The sequence below is a fragment of the Mesoplodon bidens genome, assembly GCF_964165515.1.
Source record: "Mesoplodon bidens genome assembly, chromosome: 11".
NCBI lineage: Eukaryota > Metazoa > Chordata > Mammalia > Artiodactyla > Ziphiidae > Mesoplodon > Mesoplodon bidens.
In genome coordinates this window covers 29,142,626-29,169,533 of record NC_138167.1, presented here as the reverse complement: position 1 = coordinate 29,169,533, position 26,908 = coordinate 29,142,626, and the positions used below count along the sequence as shown (strand labels likewise).

Here is a 26,908-nt window from a genome sequence, read left to right as displayed (position 1 = left end):
GACCAAAGACCATTGACTCTGCCCCTCTGCCAGTCAGACATTAGCACCGACAGATGAGAATCAATTTGTTATTACAGACTCACTGAGCTGGGGCACCTTTCTTCAGCTCAGGAAATTTTGTCCTCATAAGGAGATTACTTAAATCTCTACTTCACTGCAGCTTAAGTCAATTTTCTCTTCTCCTGGCTTTAAATGGGGTAAAGAGGAGTGATCATAATCCTCTCTCCAAAGATGGTTTCCTCGGTCTCAGGTTGTTCTACCATGATGCTCTATTGGATAATAACAGATGGATTTTCTTTTTATAGCATTAGGTTGTAAGTTTCCATAAAGCACAGTTATTATTTTCAGATTCTTTATTCCTCTTTCAAGATGACAGCTTGTGATATCTTTTTCTCCTAGATAGTAAGTGAGGGCACAAACGTTTCAAAATGCATAGAGGAATTTAACCTTATCCTCTAGTTACTAAAATTGCTGATTATTGCCACGGGTTTGGTGAGGGGACTATTAAATGATTTTACCCCATAGGCTATTTTCTATAAATTATCTTTTCCTCTCTTTCTAGAGGATTTCATAGCAACAATATCAAGTCGATACCTGAGAAAGCCTTTGTAGGCAACCCTTCTCTTATTACAATGTAAGTAGCCATAGTTCTTTTCGATTTTTCTATCCTGCAATATAGCATGAATTGCACTTTTAAACATAATACAATAAATGTTCTATATTTGCCCAAGTTTTATCTCGGTCACTGTAGTGTATATGGAGATGTTTTGCTAAGTTTTAGCCAAATGCTGAAACAATATTAGAGATTCTTTTTCTTAGGGCCTACAATGTGCATTGCCTTATGCTTGGTATCTTCAAATGCCTTGTGTCACTTCACAATAATCTTATGAAATGCTTTTTTGCTTATCTCTATTTTCTAAGGAATAAAACTGATTTTTAGAGCATCACCTAGTCATTCAGAAATTGAACCCAAGTATAGTAGAAACATAAATTATTATGTTCTCACCCCCAAAAAGATAAATATGTGATAAATAGTTAATTATCTAGGTTGGGGGAATCCATTCACAATGTATACGTATATCAAATCACCACACTGTAAGCTTTAAATGTACAATTTTATACGTCAGTTATACCTCAATAAAGCTGAAATATAAATACATACATACATACATTATTATATATGATAGAGGTCCTTTACTGCAAGGAGGGGGAGATGAGGAGACTACTGCTTTATGCTAAGTAGCCATTCTATACCCATTCGTTCTCGAGTCCAAACACTGAGTTACATTTATACAAACTAGGATGTAATTCTGGAAAGGTGCATATGTTCTAGAAAGGTGTATATGAGGATTTATATGCCATAATGGCATAAGATAGAGTTACAACTTCAACGTAGGATTAATTCTATGTTTCATATTTAGCACAAACAGAAAATTGATCCTGTGTAGGCACATATAGGAAGGTGAAAATATGTAAGTAATAGGCTGGCTCTTAATTAAAAGACAACTGGCAAGTTCGGGACATGGTATTGGCCTAAGGTCATGGGTGAGGGGTCTGAAATATGGAGGAGGAGAGGAAGGACGACTTCTGAAAAGGACTCTAGGGCACTTCTTGGCAGATATTTGGCATCCCGTGCCAACTTGATTGAGAGGCTTTCTGGAGCCATGTAGCATTTGTCACAAATGAGCTGGAATCCCAATTAACCCTGACGACTGAGAAAAAAAAATACCATTCATCGTTTCTGAAATGTTCTGATAGTATGTTGGCAAACTAAGGGGGTTAAAGTTTGTTGCCAGTAAACATTAGTTCTCATTAGAGAGTATTTACATACTGAGAAGTTGGCAGATTGCATTGCCTTTCTTTGCCCCTTCTTTCCTTGAAGCCACGGGACTGGTTTTCTTAATCACCCTTTTGATATGTTAATACCCCTTGAAGAGGACTAACAGCCCCCAATATTTATTAGCACTTCTCTCCACTCTTTACTGGCCTTGACTGTTTTCTCCCGGAAGCTCTTCTCTCCTTGCTTCTGCCTCCATGCCTATCTCTGTCACTACCGCCCCCGCCCATACTGCCCCCACCCGACTCAGATTTCTTTGCTTTCCTTGTCCTTTGGCTACCCAGGCCTCACTTCTACCTCTGTAGTCCCCATCCTATCCATAACTTCTTTCCATCCCCTCTGCCACCAGCCCCTCTGCTAGCCATTACCTCTAGATTTCTACCAGTCTAAGGCTCACCCCCCTGCCTCTACCACTAGCAGAGTGCACACCCTGGAAGCACAGCATCCATGTTGTCATTCTCTTGCTGTGAAACATAGTCAGTGTTGTCTGCTTACATTAAACACCCACTCCTTTCCCTGACAGTGTCAGCTTTCCACATGGCCCAAGCCAACCCTCCTGACCCATTCCTCAATTACCTTACGCCATAACCCAGACCAACTAAGCTACATTCATAGAACAAATACCCTCCTTTATTTCCTTTGCTCCTATGATTCCATCCCCTCACTATGCTTGTCGAAATTCTGTTTTCCAGGGTCTATTTCAAATGGCATTTTCATGAAGTTTTTCTTGACCTCATGAGAGAACTCCCTCTTGAGAACCCTATAGCTCCGCCTTGTGTTTGTGATACTTATGCCTTATGTACATAAGCATGTGTATTCATAGCTACCCATTGTACTTACATGCATGCAGGTATATGAACATAATTACATACAAACAAGCAGATAGTGTAGATAAGGGATAATGTAATATTCTGAGAACAACTCCATTTTTAAATTGTAAGATGTATAGTCCTCCTATAATTGAAGAGAATGTAAAAAAAGAATATATGTGTATATATATATATATGCCTGAACCACTTTGCTGTACACCTGAAACTAACACGACATTGTAAATCAACTATATTTCAATAAAAATATTTTAGAAAAAGATTTACAATAAAAAGATATACAGGACAAAACAAACAAAAAAGACCTATAGTCCAGCTCTAGCGCTTTCTCTTACCAGTTGTCTAATCAAAGAGAAAAGAAGAAGTCAGAGGGTGGGAGTGCGGACGGGGATTTGGCATGTTGAGTGACAACTATATCCCAGGTCCTGTGCCAGATGTTACATGTGCATTAGCTCTTTTAATGTGTACACAAACCCTACTACTAAGTATTATTACATTAGTTTAACAGATTAGAAAGTTGAAGCTCTGGGAGATAATGAACTTACCAAAGTATCTGAGCCTCAGCTTCTTCCTCCAAAAATGAGGGAAATAGTACTTAAGTGTCTATGTCATGGATCTTATAAAGTTGGCAGGTGGATTAATTGAGCTCTAGATGTGAAAATGCTTTGTCAACCAGAGAGTCATATCCCCTTATATATTTGTTTTATCCCAACTGATTCCAAGCTGCTTTAGGGCAGGGACACCTTATCATTCCTATTCACATCCCCAGCATCTAGCATAATGCCAGGCACATAATAGATAGCCAATGACAGCCTCCTTAATAAATCAGTCTTTAAATGCAAGCAGTACCTACCCTCATGCTTTGAGCATAAGAGACACCAATAAATATTTGTTGAATTTAATTGAACTGGAAGGATGTCTCAGCTAAGAACTGTTTGTGGGACTCCATTGACCAGGCAATTCAAATACCATTACATTGAAAACATCTGTAAAACAAAATATTTTTGAAGTTCTAATAATGTCTTACCTTTTCGAGCAATCATTGATTTTTTAAAATCTAATGTTACAAAAACCCAGAGTAGCAAATTTCCTCTCAAATAATTTGAAGGATCCTTTGTGTGTGTGTCATAAGATTTGACCAGAGGATATTGACCCTCATGTAACTATATAGAACTTCATCTTTCTTTAGCTAATGATATAACTGCCAGCACCTTGAACTATCTTTTGCCACTCAATGGATAGTCCACAGATATTGGAGGCAGAGGAAGAGCTTTAAGTATAACTGTAGTCAGTTCACTTGCTTTTCTCCATAGGAGCTGACATTCATATCTGCCTTGCTGTCAGAAATTTTCAGTTTTATGTAGTATGGATTTCTCACCAAAAGTCTCATAATACGAACGAAAATACTTTTGAGGTTTACCTGAAACCAAGTAATCAAAATTACATAAGTACATTGAAGGCATTTGTTGAAATTCTGAACAGGTATTCATTTGTCATTCAAGTTTTATACTAAGACGTTGGTCTTTGGATTTTTTCAGACATTTCTATGACAACCCTATCCAGGTTGTTGGGAGATCTGCTTTTCAACATTTACCTGAACTAAGAACACTGTAAGTGTTTATTTCTCTTACAGATGATTTTCCCTTTGCAAGGTTGTTGTGAAGACCAAATGAACATTTCTTTTTTTTTTTTTTTTTGCGGTACGCGGGCCTCTCACTCTTGTGGCCTCTCCCGTTGCGGAGCACAGGCTCCGGACGCGCAGGCCCAGCGGCCATGGCTCACGGGCCCAGCCGCTCCGCGGCATGTGGGGTCTTCCCGGACTGGGGCACGAACCCGTGTCCCCTGCATCGGCAGGCGGACTCTCAACCACTGCGCCACCAGGGAAGCCCCCAAATGAACATTTCAAGTGCTTTGAAATGGCCATAAAAGTGACCCCTTCCTAGAATCTTCTCCCAGTAATACTCATGTACTCCTCCTTCTAGGACTTTGAATGGTGCCTCACAAATAACTGAATTTCCTGATTTAACTGGTACCGCAAGCCTGGAGAGTCTGTAAGTACTTGAGTAGGCTCTTGACTTTGCCCAGAACTTGCACTACCCTTCAAGCCTGACCAGTCTTAACATCAGTGAATCAAAATATGTCACTGTGTGATGCCTAAATACAAGAATGATGTCTGGTTTGTGTTTCAACAGGACTTTAACTGGAGCACAGATCTCATCTCTTCCTCAAACTGTCTGCGATCAGTTACCGAATCTCCAAGTGCTGTGCGTGTCAGTAAAGCAATAATGTTGTGTAAAATGACCAACATTATTTCAATAATCCTTTAAAAGAGGAGAAAGTTCTTTCCTTGCAGGTTTTCAGGAGATCAGGCCTCCTTTGCCCGCTTGGGGCCAGGGAAGTGGCTCCCTGGTAATAATGGCAACAACGTACCCCTTGTTTCCAAGTCCCAAACAGTCTCCCATTAGAGTTTCAACGAGCACACATTTCCCTTCAGAAAATGGATATGAACAAGCCAAAATAACTTCATTGCCCCCAGCCCAAAATCCTCTGCAGAGCAGGGGAAAAAAAAAAGAAAATCATGGATCAAAAACCCAATATGGATGCCAAAATAAAATTATCAGACCCACACAGACCTTGATAAAGGCAACCAAACATTCTTCCGGTATAGTTGCTGGTGCCATGTTCTAATGTTTCGTCTAATGGCTAAACAACTTGCATATGTTATTTCTGTTGACTTGGGGCTTTTTTCCTCTGCCCTTCCCACGTTTTACAAAAAGTAGTTTATAGGAATTGGAAGAGCCTTGTTCTGACCTTCCATGTTCAGCCTCCCCCCTCAACGCCCTGTGATCATCTTCTCAAGCACTGCTGGGATGTAGTGAAAGCACCCTCAGTCTCTCGCATGGCTTTGTTCTCACATGGCCGACTTCTGCGGCAGTCAAACGCCTGTGATTCCACCACAAGCTTTCCAGAGTAACCGAACTACAAGCAGCTCTACAAATGTCAAGTGGAAGAATGGGAACGTTCTTCAGTGATTCTGCCTTCCCCTATCCCCAACCCACTACGTCACTTTCAGGCCGCAGTTGCTCAGTGATAGGAGTTGCAATAAACCACATAACAACCTTCATGTCAGTCATGCATGTATAAAGGAAGGGGATCAAGAGCAAGTCTCCTCTTCTTCACCTCATATCTCCCTAGAAGGTATAGATACAGGTGAGGAAAGAGAGAATTAGGGAAGTAAAGTACACCTGTCAAAATCACACTGCAAGAAAGTAGCAGAATTCGAATTCAAATGCAGGTGGTTTGATTGAATAACTGGGAGAACAAGTATAGATGCCAGGTGGTGGAAATCTCAGGAGCCGTCTTCAAATTCTGCCCACCACACCCAGAATAAGTATAATTATCCTCATTTCTTCAGGAAGCTGGCTCGGTAACATGACCAGGATTTCACATACTGTAACTAATAAGTAGGGAGCCAGTATTTAAATCGCATCTGTCTCCAGTATGTCACACAGCGAATGGTAAACCACTCGGGTCCAAAGCTGCATACACAGAGGCTGACTGGCAAACTGATTAAGAGCAAAAGCTCTGGGGTCTATTTTTCTGGTTCAAATCCGGCCTCTATGCTATCACAGTATCTTGAGCGAGTTATTTATCCCTTCCGGGGCTCCATTTCCCAACCTATAAAATAAGAGATGTAGCCACTTCCTTCAGGGGATCGTCATGAGGATTCAATAAGTTACTACACGTCAAACACTTATACCAGCACCTGGAGCACTGTAAACTCTTCGACCATGTTAGCTCTTATCATCGTCTTTCTCACTTCCTTTACACCATTATTCTTTCCTGGAGTGGAAACCTAGAAAGGCCTGAAAGACGGCACCTACATTAATGGCAGTATCCGGCCATTTTCAAAGCACGTCAACCTGTAGCATTGATTTGTTCTTCACAACAACCCTGCAAGATCAGCAAAGCAAGTATCTTCTCATTAAAGAAGAGAATTGAAAAAGACATCAATGCTTCGTCCAGCATACCAACGAAGTAGAATTAAAGTTGAGAGTAGAACCCCGGGTCGTGACCTTTACTCCACTCTGTTTTCTGTTCTGGAAGTACAGGTCTGAGAGCTCTCTTCCTTTGGCTGCCTCATCCACTGAGTAGCTGTTACATGAGGCGATGTCACTGTACATGAGTGATTTTGCCTCCAAGTTGCTTCTTCTCCATGGGAATGACTTGACTGTGTGTGGCTTTCTCCACTTACTAGCTGGTGATCTTAGTCTTTGCTTCGTATGGGAATCAACACAAATGTTTCCTTCATAAGGTGACCACAAGGATTAAATGAAATAATCCAGGTCAAGCTGTAAACATAGGGTCTATATATAAGAAGTGCTTGATCAATGCTAGCCATGAAAATCATTAGGTAATAGGTAGGAAGGTGGTGACACTGTAGAAGAAGGTTTCCTGCACCCTCTACTAAGAACTACACAGGAAGGATTGTTCCCCTTGCTGTCTGTGGAAACGAGTGAACCAAATTATTATCAGCTTTGATAATATGTGTGTCCATTTTATCACATTCACTACTTTCCAAAAAAACACACCATATTGTTAATCAGCTGTATTTGTGCATAGGTGTGGGACATTTTTGTTTTGGTTTGGTTTGGTCTTTCAAATCTCTAGTGTAAACTACAAATTTGTGTTTGCACACAGCTTTATCTGAATTATTCATGTGTAGTAAATTGAACTGTATTTCTACTTAAGTTCTATTTATTCAATAAATGTAAGATAAAGTGAGCAATTTCAAAAATAAAATAATTTAAAACCCTCTCAGAAAACAATATGGATTTTTCAGTTACATAGTGGTGATCTGGTTTTAAGAATTAGAATCAGGCATGAAAGTGAGTTAGTTGATTAGCTGATAACTTTTAAAACATGAGGCAAGATTTTTTTAATATATATATATATCTGTTACTTTATCTACCAGCTTCCTTTTTTTAAGCTTTCTGCAAATTACCATTGCTTGTTTTAGATTAGTTATATTATACTATAAATATGTCCAGATGTTTTTGTTATTCCGTAATTTGTTGAGTTTTGGCTGAAGACTTTCTTAGATTCTTTTTCCCCCCCCTTGTAATGATTGATTTCAAAGTTAGTGCTATGCTTTGAATTGTTGTTGGGATTCTTTTTCTGTTGATTAGAAAAGAACCAACAATGATTCTCTCAGCTGCAGAGATATAGCAGCTCTTAGAAATAGAGGCACAATTATTTAATTTAATTTGTACTCATTTCTGTAAGATAATAGCTAGAACATTGTAGATCATCACTAACAAAACATAAATAAATTCATTAAGTAAATTATTTAAATCAATTAAAGAAGTATAACAGTTACATTTCAGTTGACATCTGAATCTACTGCTTAATCTAATAATGCCTATGACTACCTGCTGCACATCAGGGCTGGGGAAAAGTTCATAGTCTGCCTTTGGGAGCTAAATCATCACGGAGGGGAAAAGAGAGCAAAGCATGTTTCCTTACAATTAATATATAACAGATTTTTCCCCTTTGTACCTTCTGTTTTTCAGAGATCTATCTTATAATCTGCTAGAAGATTTACCCAGTTTTTCAGTCTGCCAAAAGCTTCAGAAAATGTATGTCTGTAAGAGTCTCTAAGTCACCTAGCGAAAACCAAGAGCCAAAACTCACATTTCCAGGGGTCATTGGTTTGCTTACCCTGTGGTTCACTGGGGAGACATGTGATGCTTTCCCTTCTTACACACAGGAGCTGTGACTGTATAGGATGTCTGTAAAGCTGGGAGACATAGACGATATTATTTTACCATGCATTATACTATAAGTAAGGCATTTATTATGTTGTGGGTTTTTTTCCCCTAACCTGGTATAGTAATGAACTGGGTTTATTTGAGCTTTGGAACATTTTTTAACTTACACCTCCAATGAGTGGCATTATTTTTGTTTTGTTTTGTTTTTTTTCCTGAACACAAGTGAAGCTCATATGCATGGCATTATGTTTTAATATGGGGGTACTTGAGTTTGTTGGTATGTTTGCTTCACAATAGTAGCCTTCACGGGAATTCCCTGGCGGTCCAGTGGTTAGGACTTGGCACTTTCACTGCGGGGGCCCAGGTTTGATCCCTGGTCTGGGAACTAAGATCTGGCAAGCCGTGCGTGCGGCCAAAAAAAAATTTTTTTTTTCTATTCTAAACCACAATAGTAACCTTCAGAAGAGGTGCCATATTAGTCATATTTCAGGTGCCATTGATGCTACTTATGCATGAAATATTTTAGAATTCCTCTCTTAAAATTGCCTTCTCCACAAAACATCAGCATTGTTGCTTTACAGTCATGCTTTGGTTTTGGTCAAAACAATATTAACCATTTATCCTTTTCTGCTTATTTTTTCTCTGAATGCCTTTGGGCGAGGAAGGGAGGGGGATAAAATCCACTTTGAAAGGTAAAGACTTGGCACTCCTGAAGACCCTCCAAGAATATAAGAAAGGCTCAGAAGGCAGAGAGAGGCATCCTCAAGGTTTTTGAATGATGTTGGCATTTGGAATATAGCTTCAGATTCACCCAAAGGGAATAGCTGCTTTGAAAGAGAGGCAATACTTTTTTATGTGGATAAATTGCACTGTTCTTTTTTAAACAAAAAGAAATTTTTCTCAGTGTCACTTGGTAGTCGTAGTTCATGTGTTCCTGTGACTGAGGGGAGGTAACCCCTCTGTAAAAGTTCTCTGAAGACTAATCTTTGAAACCTGTGGCTCCGAAATGAATCTTTGGAACCTGTCATTTCAGAGACCTGCGGCATAATGAAATGTATGAAATTCGAGCCAACACCTTCCAGCAGTTGTTTAGCCTCCGTTCTCTGTAAGTACTGTCTCTCAGCAGCTTCCCCAACGTCGAGCACTTTTTCTCTCTTTTGGGTCTTCCCCTAATATTTTCTTTTCACCGTATACTTGTATTGTTGGGCCTTTGTGCATGTATCTGCTAGGAGAAGGCAAATATTTTGCTCATGATCATTTCCAGGAACAGGTTCAAAAGCAGTAAATTTGCAATCTGCCCTCTGCCAGTCAGCAGACATGAAACTCTGATAAAGAGGAAGGAGGCCAAGCTATTGAGCAGCGTACAAAACGTGTTTCTGTTCCTAGCTGGGAATTGGCGGAGATTGTTCTGCCTGCAAAACTGGGGTGACCACACAGTTCTTCCTGCCTGTTTTTCTTTCCGGGTCAAACAGTTTTTCAATGTGAGTCTCTCTAAGTGCTTAAGAATCACCTGGAGGTGACTGTAAAAAATGCAGAGTCCAGGTTCTCACCTGCCTCATGAGTTAGACCCTCAGGAGTAGGGCCTGAGAATCGATATTTTAACAAGTACACTAAGGTTTAAGCACAACCGTCCTGGAAAATGCTTCTGTTGCTCAGACGACTAAGATTTGTAAATATTAAATTCCATTTTATGATTGAAAATACCATATATTTGACATATATTATAAATATTAATACATTATGTAAATGTATAATATATTGTATATTAATATATACTATAATAGATTATTATATATATTAATATATATTGAAAATACCATAAATACCGCTCCACTCTGATGTGCTTTGCACATTCTGTGCTACAGGACTCAACACTCAGCACTGCCATCAGGTAGACCACACACTACCTGAAAATACCGTATATTAACCATATGTTTAAGAAAAACAGTAACAGATTTTTTGTGCATGACGGATTTTTTTCCTTCCCGAAACTGGATTTCAGTGTAATTTTGGTGAACGATAACAATATGTAATGTTTAAAGTGCAGGATGTTGTTAAAAACACTTTCTTTCCTAAAGTTTTTCTTAACATTTGAGAGACTATACCTTCATAAAATAATACCATTCCTCAAAACATTTTAAATTCACCTTGGAGAATCAGTTTCTCCCAAAAATTCACTTTGAAAACCATCTTGCTCTGAATTTAATTGTGTTGCCCTTTCCTTACTTTTGGTCTAAAATAGGCTTGTGAAGTTCTTTAACTTTTCAAAATAAATGTGAAACAAAGATATTGTACATTACCTGCTTTGATTACCTGCCTTATTCACCAGGTTGGAGTTCTGGCTGTTTCCAAAAGTTAGTTCTTTTTCAAATATATCAAAGGTTGATATATTTGATAACACTGTGTTGTACAATTGAAATTTGCTAAGAGAGTAGAACTTAAATATTCTTCACCAAAGACCCATGGAATCACTCTCCTAGATCACTGTCATCACCCTCCTTACCGGACTTTCCACCATCAGTCTTTACCCATTCATCTCATTCTCCAAAGAGAATCTTTCTTAAGTAGAAATTGAATCATGTTGCTTCCCTGCTTCAAAAATCTTCTGTTATTCCCCTATTGTCTTCAATACCAAAACCAAACTTCCAAGCATCATCCTTCAGAATCTGATTCCAACCCCCTGGAACACCTTCATCTCTCACCCACCAGTTCCCAGTCCCTTGACACATGGACCATTGTTTCTCCTGGTCCTGTTGCCCATTGGATTCCTCCCCACTCTTAACTTGCCCCTGCCATCCCATAAGAACAACATCTCCTGTCTCTGAGCCCTCTCCACTCTGATGTGCTTTGCACATTCTCTGCTACAGGACTCAGCACTCAGCACCGCCATCAGGTACACCACGCCCTACTTGAAAACGACAAGAAGTTTTCCATCTTCTTATCCCCAGCTTCTAGTGCAGATGGCAGGGCTTGCAACCCTCACTGGACATGTATTTGATGAGCAGCTCAACAGAAGACAATCTCCCACTCAATTCCCATTTGTAGCCTTCCCACTCCTTCTATGCCATTCCTTCCCCTCGTTAGCTGGAATTTTCTTTTGTTCTGCGATCGATGAAAGGAGCGAACTAAAAAGCCTTCCAGTTTTCCCCAGTTCAGGGGCCTTTCAAATGAGAATGTAAATGTTCTGTGAATACCATTTATCCTAGTAACTCAGGGGGCCCAACACCATGAATAAATTATTTATCTGTGCTAGAGAAAAGTTGACGATGATCACTTTCAGTTTCTTCAAATGTCTACACTTTAGTTCCCTTATGAGTTATGAATTTTAAAAATACAAATTTTAAGTTCATTGCTCTTTTTTTTTTAATGTGGAAGTTCTTATTCCTGTAAAATTATCTACATTTCATTATACATATGTTTGTGGAGGGAAGGGGTGAGTGAATTTTATTTCTCAATAAATTGTAGCTTTTGTTATCAAAGGCTTTTATTTCCAACATATGCTAGCCCCTCTCTTCTTCATTTCCCAGTTAAGAATTAAATGTCCATTCTCTTTACTGGGAATTTTTTTTTTTTTTTTTTTGCGGTACGCGGGCCTCTTACTGTTGTGGCCTCTCCCGTTGTGGAGCACAGGCTCCGGACGTGCAGGCCCAGCGGCCATGGCTCACGGGCCCAGCCGCTCCGCGGCATGTGGGATCTTCCGGGACCGGGGCACGAACCCGTGTCCCCTGCATCGGCAGGCAGACTCTCAACCACTGCGCCACCAGGGAAGCCCTGGGAATTTTTTTTGAAAGTATCTCTGAGTTTCTCTTAAGGCCTGACATACATGGACAATGTACACAAATTTTTGTTGAGTTTCATTACATATCCAGGGACATTTTATAACTTAAAATTTACTTGCCTGTCAGAGGAAGAGCCTCAGAAGTTCCTGTCTCTTCCAACTCCCTGACCCCCACTCATCTTAGAAATGCCCTAATAAAATTTTACAACCATGTTAAAGTCAACTTTTTAGCAAGAAGAGAGTAAAATCTAAAGTATCCACCTGAAGGATTTTCCTGGATTGATTTAAGCAAGGTTGCTTTAAAATTCTCTCTTTCATCATTTTATACTATTAATATCTGCATCTGAAAGATGATTTGATAAGTTAATTGCTCCTGTCCTGAATGGAAATTACATTTTGTTAGAAGAATGAATATATATGGTAAAACTTCACACAGTCTTCTTTTATTTAATCCTCTCACTTGCCCTTTTTTTTTTTAATAGGAATTTAGCTTGGAACAAAATTGCCATCATTCACCCCAATGCATTTTCCACTTTGCCATCTCTAAGAAAGCTGTGAGTATTTCATGACTTGTTTATGGCATGTCTTTTAATAATTGGGCCCCATCTGATTAATCAAAAATGTTGGTTTTGCTGAAAAAACCTGCAGTGCACAGAATGCCCAGCCCTCAGTGTCTCCTGCACTGGAGCTGGATCACACCGGAAAGGAGCACCCCACTTCCCACCCCCCCGCCCCTCCAAGCCCATGTGCGTCCTTATGTGGATAAGTGACGATCTGGGTGACAGCTGGTTCTGGTTATTGAGGTGAAATTTTCCATTTTTGCTGAGCCATCAGGTGGAATGGACTAAGACATCAGTTCAGTTCTAAAGGTCTTGCATTTTAGAGTTTGCCATCTTGACTAACAGAAAATCTTCCTGTCCATTTTTTCCCTCCCTTTCCACCTCTTGCTCTTTCCTCTCCCCCTCTCCCGTGTCTCAGAGAGAAAGAAGGAACTGGTCAGACAGAAGTTATGGCGAGAAGGAAGAAAATAAACCCACCCACAACAATGTTTTCCCCCTCACCCCTAACTTGATCGAGTCAGCACCACTTTTCAAATTACATGTAGCACCTTCCACTTGATTTTTGATGTCCCCATCTGGCAAAATTAAGCTGAATGTAGAAATTACAACTTGGGTGTGATTAAAACATTTTTTCTCCTGCGATTCTGATGGTAAATAGAAGAGTTGTCAGGAGCTAAAACCAAAATGGTTCCTTTTACCATTAAGAGGAAGGACCCTGCTTAGAAGTTTTTATGGAGCAGTTTAATCATCTTTAGGTTGCTTTTTTAACATAATCGTTTTATGCTAACACAGACTAAAAACCAATTGTTGTTTGATGTTTTGCAGGGACCTATCATCCAACCGCCTGTCATCTTTTCCTGTAACTGGGTTACATGGTTTAACTCACTTAAAATTAACAGGAAATCATGCCTTACAGAGCTTGATATCATCTGAAAACTTTCCAGAACTCAAGTGAGTTTGTCATTAAAACTAATAAGATACATTTGTGGTCATGTGAAACAATAGACGTGTTATAGTGGTTTTCAAAATTTATGGGACTCTTTTGAATTGCATTTCATGCCTTCATGTCCCCCACCCCTGGGGCATTGTTAGGACAAGCCCTGGAGTGGGAGAATGTGTCTTCCTGACCACACTTCCTTCCTTCTTCAAAGATGCCTCCTGGAACCACAGAGTTCATGGAAAGAGTTTGAAAACCATTGATCTGTGAGATACAAACTAGGACATGTAATTAAATAACATTACAACATAATTGTACTACTGTTGACATGTTTAAATTCGTCTTGCTTATGTATGTGTTCTAATAAAATGTACTAAATTAATATTTGTTTGAGGAAGTAATGCTCTTTAAAACCTGTTACACTTATTAGCGATAAAGTCCCTTGAAAGATTTTATATATATATATATATGTATATACACATATATATATTCTGTATATACATTAAACCACAGTAGTTTTTACATACTTTAAAACCATAACCCCAAAAGAGAGTTTAGAAAATAAAAGAGAGGAAAAAATGTCTACAAATACACTTAAACAAAGTTTTGTTACTTCCTTCCAGATTTTGTTTCCAATGTATTTTTAATTGTTAGAATCACAGTACGTATACAAACTTATATCACCTTTTCATCACTTTACGTTATGTCATACCATAAGCACTTTTTAATGGTGTTACAATTTTCCTAACTCATTTTTTAATGTTTTTATTATGGAGATTTTCAAACACAAAAGTAGAGAAAATAATATATCCATCACTCAACCTCAGCAACTGTCAACATTTCATGGCAATAATTTTTAATAACTCCATTTTTATGAATAGCACTGTAATCAACATCTTTATGCACATAGTTAATATTTTAGATTATTTATTAAGGCTAAGATCCACAGGCAGAATTATTAAGTGAAAGATGAGCACTGTATTTAACAATCTATTTCTTTAAGTGTGTGTTTTTGTTTGGTTTTGTTCATTCAAAGGGTTATAGAAATGCCTTATGCATATCAGTGCTGTGCATTTGGAGTATGTGAAAATGTCTATAAAATTTCTAATCAATGGAATAAAGGCAACAACAGCAGTGCAGATGACCTTCATAAGAAAGATGCTGGAATGTTTCAAGTTCAAGGTAAGAGCTGCTATGTCACTGTGATGAAACTGTGTCTGAACGGGGCTTGAAAAGTCATCAAGCAGATCATCTGAACTCCAAACAAGTCCCTATGTAATCACCCCAGCAAGTTGAGAATCAATCGCACTTTTTAAAGATTCTTAGAGAAAGAGAAAACTCCTTTAGGATTCATTCTAAAAAATCATATTTTCTCTAAGGGATTTCTTAATACTTATATTTACAATTAGATCCCTTTTAGCACATATTGTCCTCAGAGGTAAATATTAAAATTGATTATCAATATTTTCATCAACTTTTATGAGGACCTTATTCCTGTGGATAACTTTTTCAAACATGCTTCTGTGCTTTTTTCTCCAGAAAATACAATCTATTTTTATTCTTAAACCCCAGTGGGGAGTGGAGGATATAGACATTTTAGATGCCTCCATATTTCAGCAGAAGGGCTTAAGAATCCAACTTCTTATCCAACTAATCCTAAAACATTCTCCCCACCTACCCCCCACAAAGGCTAGCTGTCAGGAAAGTGAAATGAGATAATGTCTGTAAAGCACTTGGCTTTTCTTGAAGCAAGACCTGACTTAAATAGACAACAATGTACCTCAAACCACACCTGTGGTAATGAGGCAGTGCTCTGGGCAGCCCCCAGTTTCCTTTCCCTGCCAACCTTGCAAGTTTGTACAGAGTCTAAATAGACTGGCTTTTCTTCCTTTGGGTCTTAATGATTTGTTGATTCCCAAGCAAGTATGATTCAGTCTGTCTGCACATTATCTTAACTTTTCTTCCTGCACACAGATCTGATTAAGGAGCTGATATTATAGCCCTTGGCTTTTTTATTTTAGGCTACAGCATATGTCTTGCTCTTGTTCTTGCTTTCATTTTTGCTTTTTCTGCCTCACCCACCCTAATTTCTACTATATTTATTCCCCCCCCCAAATAAACAATTAGAGTGTCTACTGTGTGCCAGGCACTGTTCTACGCCCTAGAGGCACACAATGAACAAGAGAGACAAGGTTCTTCGTGGAGTTTATTTTCAAGGACAATGATTTGCAACCCTGGTCCATATATTGTAATCACACAGAAGCTTTTAAAAAACACTGGTGCCCAAACCTCACACCAGACCAATTAAATCAGTAAGTGTGTTAGATCACAAAACTCCTGTTTCATGGATAGCTAATCCAAGCACCAAGCAGTTACTAGATTTGTCTTCTGTTAAGCAGAAGTCCCCAGAAAGACTGAAACTTACTAATTCTCCCTCTTGTACTCAGAGAACACAGCTCAGAACATTTGCACTATAGCCATCTAAGTGTTAGAAAAATTGCATAAAGTGGTTCTTCCACTGAATGGAGAGGCCCACGCTCTCTCTCTAATTTAGGTCAGTGCAATTTGGGGCCATCGTGAGCTCCAGGGAACAAGAACAGAATGAGAGAGCTTCGACGTTATGACAGTGAGTCCAGGGTTACTGTCCCTTGCCCCCAGTTCTGCTGAAATACTGTCATATAGTAGCTTGAGTAGAACATCCCAAAGCAATTTTATAATAGACTTGCAAGAAAGCCCAGGGAAAAGTGGGATGTCTGACCCTCAGTTCCCTTTGTGACATTTCATGTCTCCAGGGCAATCCAGGACTCTCCTCCCTGGAAGTTGGCCCCTGAAAAGAGAGACAGAACTAATCATTCCAGAACTTCTCATTCCTGCAGATGAGCGTGATCTTGAAGATTTCCTGCTTGATTTTGAGGAAGACCTGAAAGCCCTTCATTCGGTGCAATGCTCGCCTTCCCCAGGTGAGAAAGGCATCAGAACTGCTCAGCAGCAGTACCCACCCTTAACTCCGAGGCCATCAGGGACATTTGGCTACACTTCAAGGCAAAATCTGTGCCACCTTTGCAGCTCATCAATATCCCACTCCATGGGGACCTTTAAAATACAAATGTTCATTCCCTGGAGTTGGTCTCCATTCATAAATAGGATTTTTGTAGGAGACTTTTGATTCAGATTAATGGAAATTAAAGAGCCAATCTTATAGTTAGAAGTATATGTAATTTTTAAAATAATATTAGCAATTTAGTCTGGTATGCAACAGTCTTGCTTCATGTAATCACTGATTTTTGACAGTGACTTCTTGTAAGTCTTATCTAAATAGCTATTTGGTTAAAGCAAATAATAGTTTTAGAGATAAGTAAAAACTATATATATTATTCACTTAATTGTTTGTCCCATTCCCTGAAATAGGATAGACCAGTTGAAAACAAAAAGACAGCTGGGAAGGGCTGATATTTTATTTTCAACAATTTGATGGTTCCTTGCTCCTAAACGTCAAATGTCAATCTAAACCTAAGACGACATTCTCATGAAATGCACCTTCATACTTCCTCTTCTAACATCACTGAGTATTTCCCTGGGATTCTCCTTCCCTGTTTACAGAACATTTTTTGAAGCATTCTGGACAATATCATAAAAAGCCCAGGAGGGACTTCCCTGGTGGTCCAGTGGTTAAGACTTCGCCTTCCAATGCAGGGGGTGCGGGTTCAATCCCTGGTCGGGGAGAAAAGATCCCACATGCCTCCAGACCAAAAAAACAAAACATAAAAAAAAAAAAGAAGCAATACTGTGACAAATTCAATAAAGCCTTTAAATATGGTCCACATCAAAAAAAAAACTTTATTTAAAAAAAACAAACAAACAAACACAGAAATCTGACTTGTTACCTGGCCCTCACACTGTTGTATTTGGGGGACCTGAATCCAGTGATTTAAACTCCCAGGCTCCATTTCTCTGGGCATAGCTTGAAAATCTGGGCACCCGGTATACTCACCTTTACATTAAATAGTGATTTAATAAAGTGGAGTGTGTCATAAGGGAACTGTGTGTTACCATGGCTGTTACTGGTCTGTATCTCTTGGTGTCCTAACAAGAGAAACAAAGAGGTAATTTGGCAAAAGTTGTGAACCCTAATTTGATACCCAGTCTTTCTCTTCCTTGGACTTCTAGGCCCTTTCAAACTCTGTGAATACCTGTTCGGTAGCTGGCTGATCCGCATTGGAGTGTGGACCATAGCAGTTTTGGCCCTGACGTGTAATGCCCTGGTGACCTCAACCGTGTTCAGAGCTCCTCTGTACATTTCCCCCGTAAAACTGTTAATTGGGTTAATAGCCGTGGTGAACATGCTTACGGGGGTCTCCAGTGCTGTGCTGGCTGGTGTGGATGCCTTTACTTTTGGCAGCTTTGCGCAGCACGGTGCGTGGTGGGAGCAGGGGGGCGGCTGCCAGGTCGTCGGGTTTTTGTCCATTTTTGCTTCGGAATCCTCGGTTTTCCTGCTTACCCTAGCAGCCCTGGAGCGGGGGTTCTCTGTGAAATGCTCTGCAAAATTCGAAACGAAAACTCCTTTTTCCAGTCTGAAAGCAATCGTTGCGCTCTGCGCCGTGCTGGCGGTGACCATCGCCGCGGTTCCCCTGCTGGGCGTCAGCGAGTACAGCGCCTCCCCGCTCTGCCTGCCGCTGCCCTTTGGGGAGCCCAGCGCCACAGGCTACATGGTGGCCCTCGTCTTGCTCAATTCCCTTTGCTTCCTCGTGATGACCATTGCCTACACCAAGCTCTACTGCAATTTGGAAAAGGGAGACCTGGAGAATATTTGGGACTGTTCTATGGTGAAGCACATTGCTCTGTTGCTCTTCACCAACTGTATCCTTTACTGCCCGGTGGCTTTCTTGTCCTTCTCCTCTTTACTGAACCTCACATTCATCAGCCCTGAAGTAATTAAGTTTATCCTTCTGGTGATTGTCCCCCTTCCTGCATGTCTCAATCCCCTTCTCTACATCCTCTTCAATCCCCATTTTAAGGAGGATCTGGGGAGCCTGGGAAAGCAAACTCACTTCTGGACAAGATCGAAACACACAAGCCTGATGTCTGTTAACTCTGATGATGTTGAGAAACAGTCCTGTGACTCAACCCAGGCCTTGGTAACCTTCACCAGTGCCAGCAGAGCCTATGACCTGCCTTCCAATTTTGGGTCACCACCAGCTTATCCGATGACCGAAAGCTGTCATCTTTCATCTGTGGCATTTGTCCCATGTCTCTAATTAATATGTGAGAGAAAGTTTTCAAAAATTGAAAACCCAAAAATGTGAGGTTGAGTATATCAGAGCAGTAACTAAAAAGAGCTGAGTTGAAACTTGATTAAAAAAAAAAAAAAAAAAAAAACCTCTCAGTGTCAAAACGCTGATAATTATTGATACAAGAGAGTGAAAAATAAGTCTAAATGCTGCTTATATAACTAGTTCAGCTATATAACTCAGTCACACTCTTCAGGTAAGCCTAAAATATATATAAATATTTTAAAAACAGATTGAAATGTTCAAAAAATTCTCCATGATTTCAATTGAATTCTTTTTCAACTCACTTGCTTACGAAAGGGGTTTTAAACCAGAAAACCCCTTCATATATGGTTGGAGGTATTAGGAAAATAAGAGTTTTTAAATGGCCTACATTACTAAGTAATGGTTGTGACCAGTAGGATTTCATTTTAATGACCATGTGGAGATGTTTTAGTACTGCTTCACCTTTCCTCAGAAAGGATCCTTCTAGGTCACCAATACCCCCTGTGAATGGATAACATAAGGCACTATTAATTCATTCATAGTCACATCATTTTTAGAGATGCTAGGTTTTATGTATCAGCACTAGATGGTTCCACCCTCAGTGGAATAAAACTGCTTACAAATATTTTGAAAGGAAAATGAACTTAAATTCATAAATTGCCATGAAGGCAGTGATGTACAGATGAGGTTTTCTTGTCTAATTCATTTTTAACTCCTTGGTGCCCAGAGGTTCGAAGAAAACTCCATTGCCGGCAATGGACATACGCAGAAAAGATGGTAAGCAACCTGGGATTATTTTCCCCCGGGGTGAGTGCATGTTTTTCACAGGAGGCTTTATCACTTGATTCAAACTGATGTGCATCATAAGGTAACAATCAAATGCAGACACAGCATAAACTAAATCCACTGACATAACTTCTCACATGTACCTCTAGTAGCTTTAGCAACAATGTCTGAAACCACTTTTGACTCAACAGGAACTTGGTAATATATTATCCTGTTTATTTAGCTTGGTTTTAGCTATGTTGTCTTTGGATCAACCTACCTGATGTCAAGAACATGACTTCTCTGCTTATTCCATATTTAATACATGTGTTAGGTATTGTACAAGGCAAAATTATTAAATACTAAAGGTCAAAAGATTAATTCATAATTTCTATTATAGTACATTAGCTTCAATACATCCAAACCAAAAGACTGTTAGGTAGATTTATTTTTATATAAGCATGTTTATTTTGATCAGATGTTTTAACTTGGAATTGAAAAAAATACATTTATGAGATTTTTTATAAGATGTGTAAATATAGAACTGTATTTATTCTATAGTAAAGATTCAATAATAGTAAGGACCATGATAATAAACCATGTACAGTGGCATATTCTTCCATATATATTGTGTTTCTCTGCCCATTTTCTTTAAATTCATTAACTGTATGTAATATATGTAAATGTATATAGTACTTGTAAATAGGCTCCAAACTTGCTTTTCTATTAGGTACAAAATAAAAGAAATTTGTAATAAAATGTGTGACTATAAAACAAAATATTTTCAAGTGTTTTATTGAGCCCATAGGCAAATACATGGTCTCCTAAATGTTTTTGAGTTTTGAGTTACATTTACTATCTAAGTATTTGCACTTCAGTATTTTAAGTATTCTGGACTTGTCTTAAGAAGTAAATCTTTCACAAGAACAAATCAAAATATCTTTACCAACTCCTAGATTGTTTTAACTATGACTGATAAGCCATTTTTGTCATGACAAATGACTTGGTGAAGTTTATTTTCCCCAGTGATAGTTTGGACTTCATAGCCAGAATCTACTTCTTTTGCAATGTAAAAAGAAAAAAACACCATTAGAAAGAAATGTATAAATAACAAATCAACCCTAAAATCATTCAACATGAGCATGAGTTTTCCATAAATTTTTTCTTTAAAGAAAACATATTTTATGACCATGTCAAGGCCAAAAGATAAATACATGTGATTCTCGGGGCACAAAGAAATACACTATTCCCCTTTAGTTCTCATCCCCCAAAACATAAGAAATGAAATGTTTTTTCTAAACACCTAGTGCTAGACCCTCCCAGCTTCGATCATGATTCCTGCTCTGCCCGTACAAATTGTAAAATGAAACCATCAAGTAGTAGTTGGAGCCTCAGCATTATTGCCAAGATGAACCCATATCGACTGAGCACCTACCTGGCACTGAGTTTCCCACCCATCCATCAGATATAATCACGTGCTTCAACCTAACCTACTTAACAGGCATCCAGTGGGATCCTACTATGCAGTCTACACTTTGTCTTCAGCTGAAACAAGGGCCATAACATAATCTCACTGCTCTTAATCTCATACCTCTTAGCCCAGGCAGCTGATACGAAAGTTGCCTTAGAAGCGGTGGATCTCAGACTCTCTTCACCACGTACTTGCTTTTGGGTACCTAAAGTTAGGAATGTCCCGGCAGCCCACCCCTCCCTTTCTCTCCCACTCAAGAAAACGCAAGTCAGTGGTGTGACTTTTTTAAAGGAAAAAAAAAAACCCACTCTGACTTATTTCTTTAAAAATCCACTAACTCTATTACTTTATTAGCAAAACCTAGTTATAATACACCTCACACCAAACACTGCTCTGTTAAGTATCTGATAAATGCTCTCCGCTATAATACACTAAATCAGAATGACTGGAATCACATCCAAATAAATAAATCCACAGTGGATGGAGAAGATATAATAAACTGTTGACAGGCTGAACAACAGCAAAAACAAAAACAAAACAAAAGAACACAAACTGGTGGGCTAGCCTAGAGTAAATGGTTAACAATTTTATGATTTTAAAACGGATTCATTCATTCAGCAAGTATCATGTGCTTACTATGTGGAGTGTTCTATGCACGGGGATAATAAAATATGGTCTGGAGTTTACATTTCAGTAGAGGAGAGATAGACAATGAGCAAATATAAACAAGGAAATATATGATAGGAACATGAATGAAGGAAATGAAGCTGAACAGCATGACAGGAGTAACTGGCAAGTTACTTTAGATGCAGAGCCCAAGGAAACTCTCTCTGGAAAGACACATCTTAAACTTAAAGATCTTACTCAAGAGAGGAGTTACCTTTGCTTTAGCGTTCAACAATTTACATCAATAAAACTCATTATTTTCAGCTCCTCTATTCATATGCCATCTACTACAAACTGTTTTGAATGACACTTTAATATAAAAATATATTAAGTGGTGGTTGTTGTTTTTTTTTTTTGTTTTTTTTTTGCGGTACGCAGGCCTCTCACTGTTGTGGCCTCTCCCGTTGCGGAGCACAGGCTCCGGACGTGCAGGATCAGTGGCCATGGACCACGGGCCCAGCCGCTCTGCGGCATGTGGGATCCTCCCGGACCGGGGCACGAACCAGTGTCCCCTGCATCGGCAGGCGGACTCTCAACCACTGCGCCACCAGGGAAGCCCGGTTGTTTTCGCACATAACTTTTTCTCACAACTGTTACTGGAGAAAATCATTCTTACATGAAATAGAAAACATCTTTTCATTTTGTTCTGGCCAAAAGTAGAAAGGCCAGGTAGTAAAAGGTAGTAAAATTCACAACACCTGGTTCATTTTGAACCAGAAAACTCTAACATTTGAAAAAATAACAATGTCTTGCTTTTTAAATTAATCTTATCATTGCATTTAGCTCAGGGGCCCATTGGCCAACAAGAGAATAAGCCCTAGATGAATAAATGGGGCTCCTTGTGATGATATAAGCTCCATTCTTGCTCTTCAGCATTTGGAAATTTTATTTTACAGTTTAACTATGTAGTTAAGAGGGTCTATGTTCTTCTGATTCACTAAACACTGACAACTCTCTCTCTCAGGACAGAGGCCCTAAAATACACTAAGGTTATGGTAGGTTTTCCTTGCAAGTGAAGTGGTCGGGGCTCTGTAACGACACCCCTATTTCAATAGCCTCCTTATGGACATTTCTTAAGATGTTGAGCTCAGATTCTACACTGATTCATTCATTTCAGACACAAGTTCCAGCATGTTTGACCCTTGCAGCCTATTGAGGAGGATGATAACAAAGCTTTAGCTTGTCTGGGTTCAGAAACAAGTAGAACATACATGTTATTAGCTGGAGAAGCATTGTGGAATATTGTTCCTAACTCTAGCCACATTAGGACATCACTTCCCATTCTGGTTAGGATGTATTAAGTGGGAACCTTAAAAACATGCTACTCCATGAGGACAGTGAATCTAATGATATGGGCTGGGGAAATGATAGTTCTTCAAGGAATAACTGAAAAAAATGAGAATGTTTCACCCAGAGAAAAGTCTAAAGGAAATCATTTGAAATATTTGAATAATTGAAATTTATGAAGTACTTTCTTTCATAGCAGGCCAAAGAGTAAAATGATTAGTCCAGGAATTTGCTGCCAGACAGAACTGTGTTCAAATCCTAGTCCTATGACTCTGTAGTAGTTGGGCAAGTTATTTAATTTTTCTCAGCCTCAACTTTCTCCTCAGTAAAATGGGAATAATACCACCAGCCTCATAGGATTAGGAGTATTAATAACTCAGTGTATAAAGTTCTCATTAGTACCTAGAACATAGTAAATATTTAATAAATGGTTACTGTTACTTTCCCAAAAACCCTATGACATGAACAAAGTAGGACTTGCCATTTTGCAGTTGAAGAAACAGTGAGTCAAGGTATTTAAGTGACTCCCTAAGGACAAAGATGAAGACCTAGTATTAAAACTTGCATTTTTATTTAATAGCACTTGAAAGGCAGTCATAGAGTAAGCTGAACTACTCTTTCAGAGAACAAGAACCGATGGTGAATAATTCAGGGAGACAGAGTTGGATTTAATCTAAGTAAGATTCATTTATCAGAAGTCTTGGATACCAAAGAAAATCCATTATATTGAAGGAGAAGTTAGATCAAATAATGGCTAACTTCAATTCTCAATGTTTTAGCTGAATTCTTGTGTTAGTCTTCTTAGAAGGTGTGATATTGTGATTTATAATAAGAAATATATAGTTGGTCTTGTTCCCCATTCCTGGCACATAGCTTCTAAAACTCTTGGAATTTCCTAAGCGAGGAGAGCCCTGAAGGAGTCTTTTGTTATGTTAATGAGGTGACTTTGGGGAAGTCCCTACTGATCTAAGGATGGGGGCCAGTTGCTGTGGGAACCAACCCTGAGATTACAGGGTTGGAACTTTCAGTCCCACTCCCACCTCACCCCCCAGTCACTCCCTTACCCTGTCCCCAACCTCCTGGGAAGGGAGAGAGGCTAGAGATTGAGTTCAATCACCAATGGCCAGTGATTTAATCAATCAGCCTGTGTAATGAAGTTTCCATAAAAATCCAAAAGGTTGGGGTTCAGAGAGCTTCCAGGTTGGTGGACATGTGGAGATCTGGGGAGAGGGTCTGGAGAGGGCATGCAAACTCAGAGCCCTTTCCACATACCTTGCCCTATGCATCTCTTCCACCTGGCTGTTTCTGAGTTATATCCTTTTATAATAAACCAGTCATCTAGTAAGTAAAATGTTCCTCTGGGTTCTGTTAGTCACTCTAGCAAATGTATTGAACTCCAGGAGCGGGTCTTTGGAACATTCCACCCATAGCCAATTTGTCAGAAGCACAGGTAACAACTTGCATATGTACCACATCTTCCTTATCCATTCATCTGTTGATGGGCTCTTAGATTGTCTCCGTATCTTGGCTATTGTAATTAATGCTGCAATGAACATAAGGGTGTATATATCTTTTCAAATTAGTGTTTTTGTTTTCTTTGAATAAATACCCAGAAGTGGAATTGCTGGATTATATAGTTCTATTTTTAACATTTTGAGGAACTTTCACAGTGGCTGCACCAATTTACATTCTCACTAACAGCCCATGAGGGTTCCCTTTTGTCCACATCCTCGCCAACATTTCTTTCTTTTTTTCTTTTTTTTTTTTGCGGTACGCAGGGATCTTATCAAAACGTAGACTCCAGTTCAGTAGGTCTGGAGTGGGGCCTGAGATTCTGCATGTCTAACAAGCTTCCAGATGTTCCTGATGCTGTAGATCTAGAATCACACTGAGGAGAAAAGGCCTAGTTCATTGTAATCTCTTTAGTACATTTCCCACAGTAGGGAATTTCCAACTTTTTAAAAGCCATAGTTTCCTTTCATCTCTTTGCAAGTGTTATACCCGTCTGTCAGCACCATTTTGTTTCCAAACCTTCAATGGAACTTTATTTGCCAAATAAATATAGGTCCAAACTAGCTTGATATTTTATATATATCTATCATAACTTACTTGATTACTCCACTTTCTTTGTCCCAACTTGTTCTTCGGGTCTTAATTACTCTCGGCAATTGAAAGTAATTAGACCCCCCAACCACAAGCCTTCTCTAGTTATACTGAAATGCTGCCCTAACCCACATTTCTGAGGCTTCTTCCCTCAAACTGCTTCTATAATCTCACATCTGCTACGGAAGGCTAATGCTATTGAGTATTTAGTGTTCCAGGCACTGGCCTAAGCCCTTAACCTGTATGATCATATTATCCTGACAACCTCAAATAAGATATATAAATGCTAGTTTTAATCTCCTCTTATACAAGAAATGTTGGCTTAGAGGAGTGAACTTTCCCAAGGCTATGTAGCCAGGCGTTGAACGCAAATTAAAGAGACCTTAAGCATTATTGCGATAGTTGTCTCTGAATTTTCAGTCTTCTCTTCTCAGCCCCACCCCCTACATATCTAAATATGCAACCTTCTCGCTTTCCATTCTTCCATACCTCTCAACAAGTTACTACTTAAGTTGCTTAATTCATGTAGCTCTAAGAACATACTCCATCTTCTGTCTTTAGTGTCTTAATCAGTGATGCAACTTAATGATCTTCAGACATAGGTCCACAAATGTTAACTGATTTTGGTTAACTTACTGTTTTGTCAGAAGACAACTCTACTGAATCTCAGAAGCTCAATTTAAAAAAAGGTATGTGGGGCAGGTGGAGGTGGTGATGAGAATAAGAAATTTTAAATACCTGAAAAATCTAGGGGTATCTGATTTCAGACACAGTGAATCCTGCTAGCACCAGAATATCTCTTTCCCCATCTGTTCCGTTTTCCTCCTGGACCTCATTCCCAATGGGCTTTCACATTGCTTCTGAAGTAGTTCCAGGCTGCCAGTTCCAGGTTTACGTTCTACTAGTTTAGTAACAACAACAAAAAAAGAGCCTCCTTCTCAATAATTCCCCCAAAGGCCCCAGGATTGCTTCTCAGTGAACCAACTTAAGTCACTTTAGAGGTTGTAGGTTTCCAACTAAGGGCATGCACTCAGAAGTCAACTTCCCGGGTTTGTCATTTACTGTGTCTCAGTTGAGTTACTTAACCTCTTGTGACTCAGTTTATCATCTATAAAATGGGGATTTTAACGATATCTCATAGGGCTGATATAAGAATTTAAATAAGTTAATCAAACTCAAGCACTTAGAACAGTGTCTGATATAGACTAAGGCCTCTCAACTAAGCATTAGTTATTAAATGCCCATCCCTGAACCTACTTTAATCAGCTAAGTCTGGGAAATGTGCTTTCTGTTTTCCTATTCCAAACTAAAGATTTATAGAGTAGGATTATAAAAATGGAAGGGATTTTAGTGGTTCACCATTAGTTTTATTTAGAGATCAGAACTAGGTTCAAGCCACTAACCTCATTCTATAGTCTGTTTACTCTAATTTGATGGTGTGGGAGAGATGTTTAGCTGTCCCCAAATATGTATTCTATGCTTCATCCTTGAATTTTTGCTGTCCACATAGCCACCTAAATAAAGACTACATTCCCCAGCACCCCTTGCAGTGGCCAAATGTCAGAAGAACGGGACAAAAGTGGATGGATATGGTTATATTTAACTTCTATGAAGTACTCTTAAGAGAGGAGGT

At 39.1% G+C, this 26,908-nt stretch overlaps 1 protein-coding gene across 3 annotated transcripts in view; it reads left to right on the top strand.

The window, feature by feature from the left end:
• The window catches only part of LGR5 (leucine rich repeat containing G protein-coupled receptor 5), a gene marked incomplete at both ends in the record, with an annotated part of 121,099 nt that extends 102,134 nt beyond the window's left edge, over nucleotides 1-18,965 (top strand). For 2 of the 3 annotated variants that reach the window (XM_081248850.1, XM_081248848.1), the window contains 11 exons: nucleotides 563-634; nucleotides 4,203-4,274; nucleotides 4,647-4,715; nucleotides 4,857-4,928; nucleotides 8,238-8,303; nucleotides 9,469-9,540; nucleotides 12,696-12,767; nucleotides 13,599-13,724; nucleotides 14,747-14,892; nucleotides 16,587-16,670; nucleotides 17,878-18,965. In XM_081248850.1, coding sequence (XP_081104976.1) covers nucleotides 563-634; nucleotides 4,203-4,274; nucleotides 4,647-4,715; nucleotides 4,857-4,928; nucleotides 8,238-8,303; nucleotides 9,469-9,540; nucleotides 12,696-12,767; nucleotides 13,599-13,724; nucleotides 14,747-14,892; nucleotides 16,587-16,670; nucleotides 17,878-18,965 — 1,939 coding nt within the window. The remainder of the gene's footprint in view (nucleotides 1-562; nucleotides 635-4,202; nucleotides 4,275-4,646; nucleotides 4,716-4,856; nucleotides 4,929-8,237; nucleotides 8,304-9,468; nucleotides 9,541-12,695; nucleotides 12,768-13,598; nucleotides 13,725-14,746; nucleotides 14,893-16,586; nucleotides 16,671-17,877) is intronic. The other variant, XM_081248849.1, reaches the window with a different exon arrangement.
• Between the last annotated feature and the right edge of the window lie 7,943 nt (nucleotides 18,966-26,908).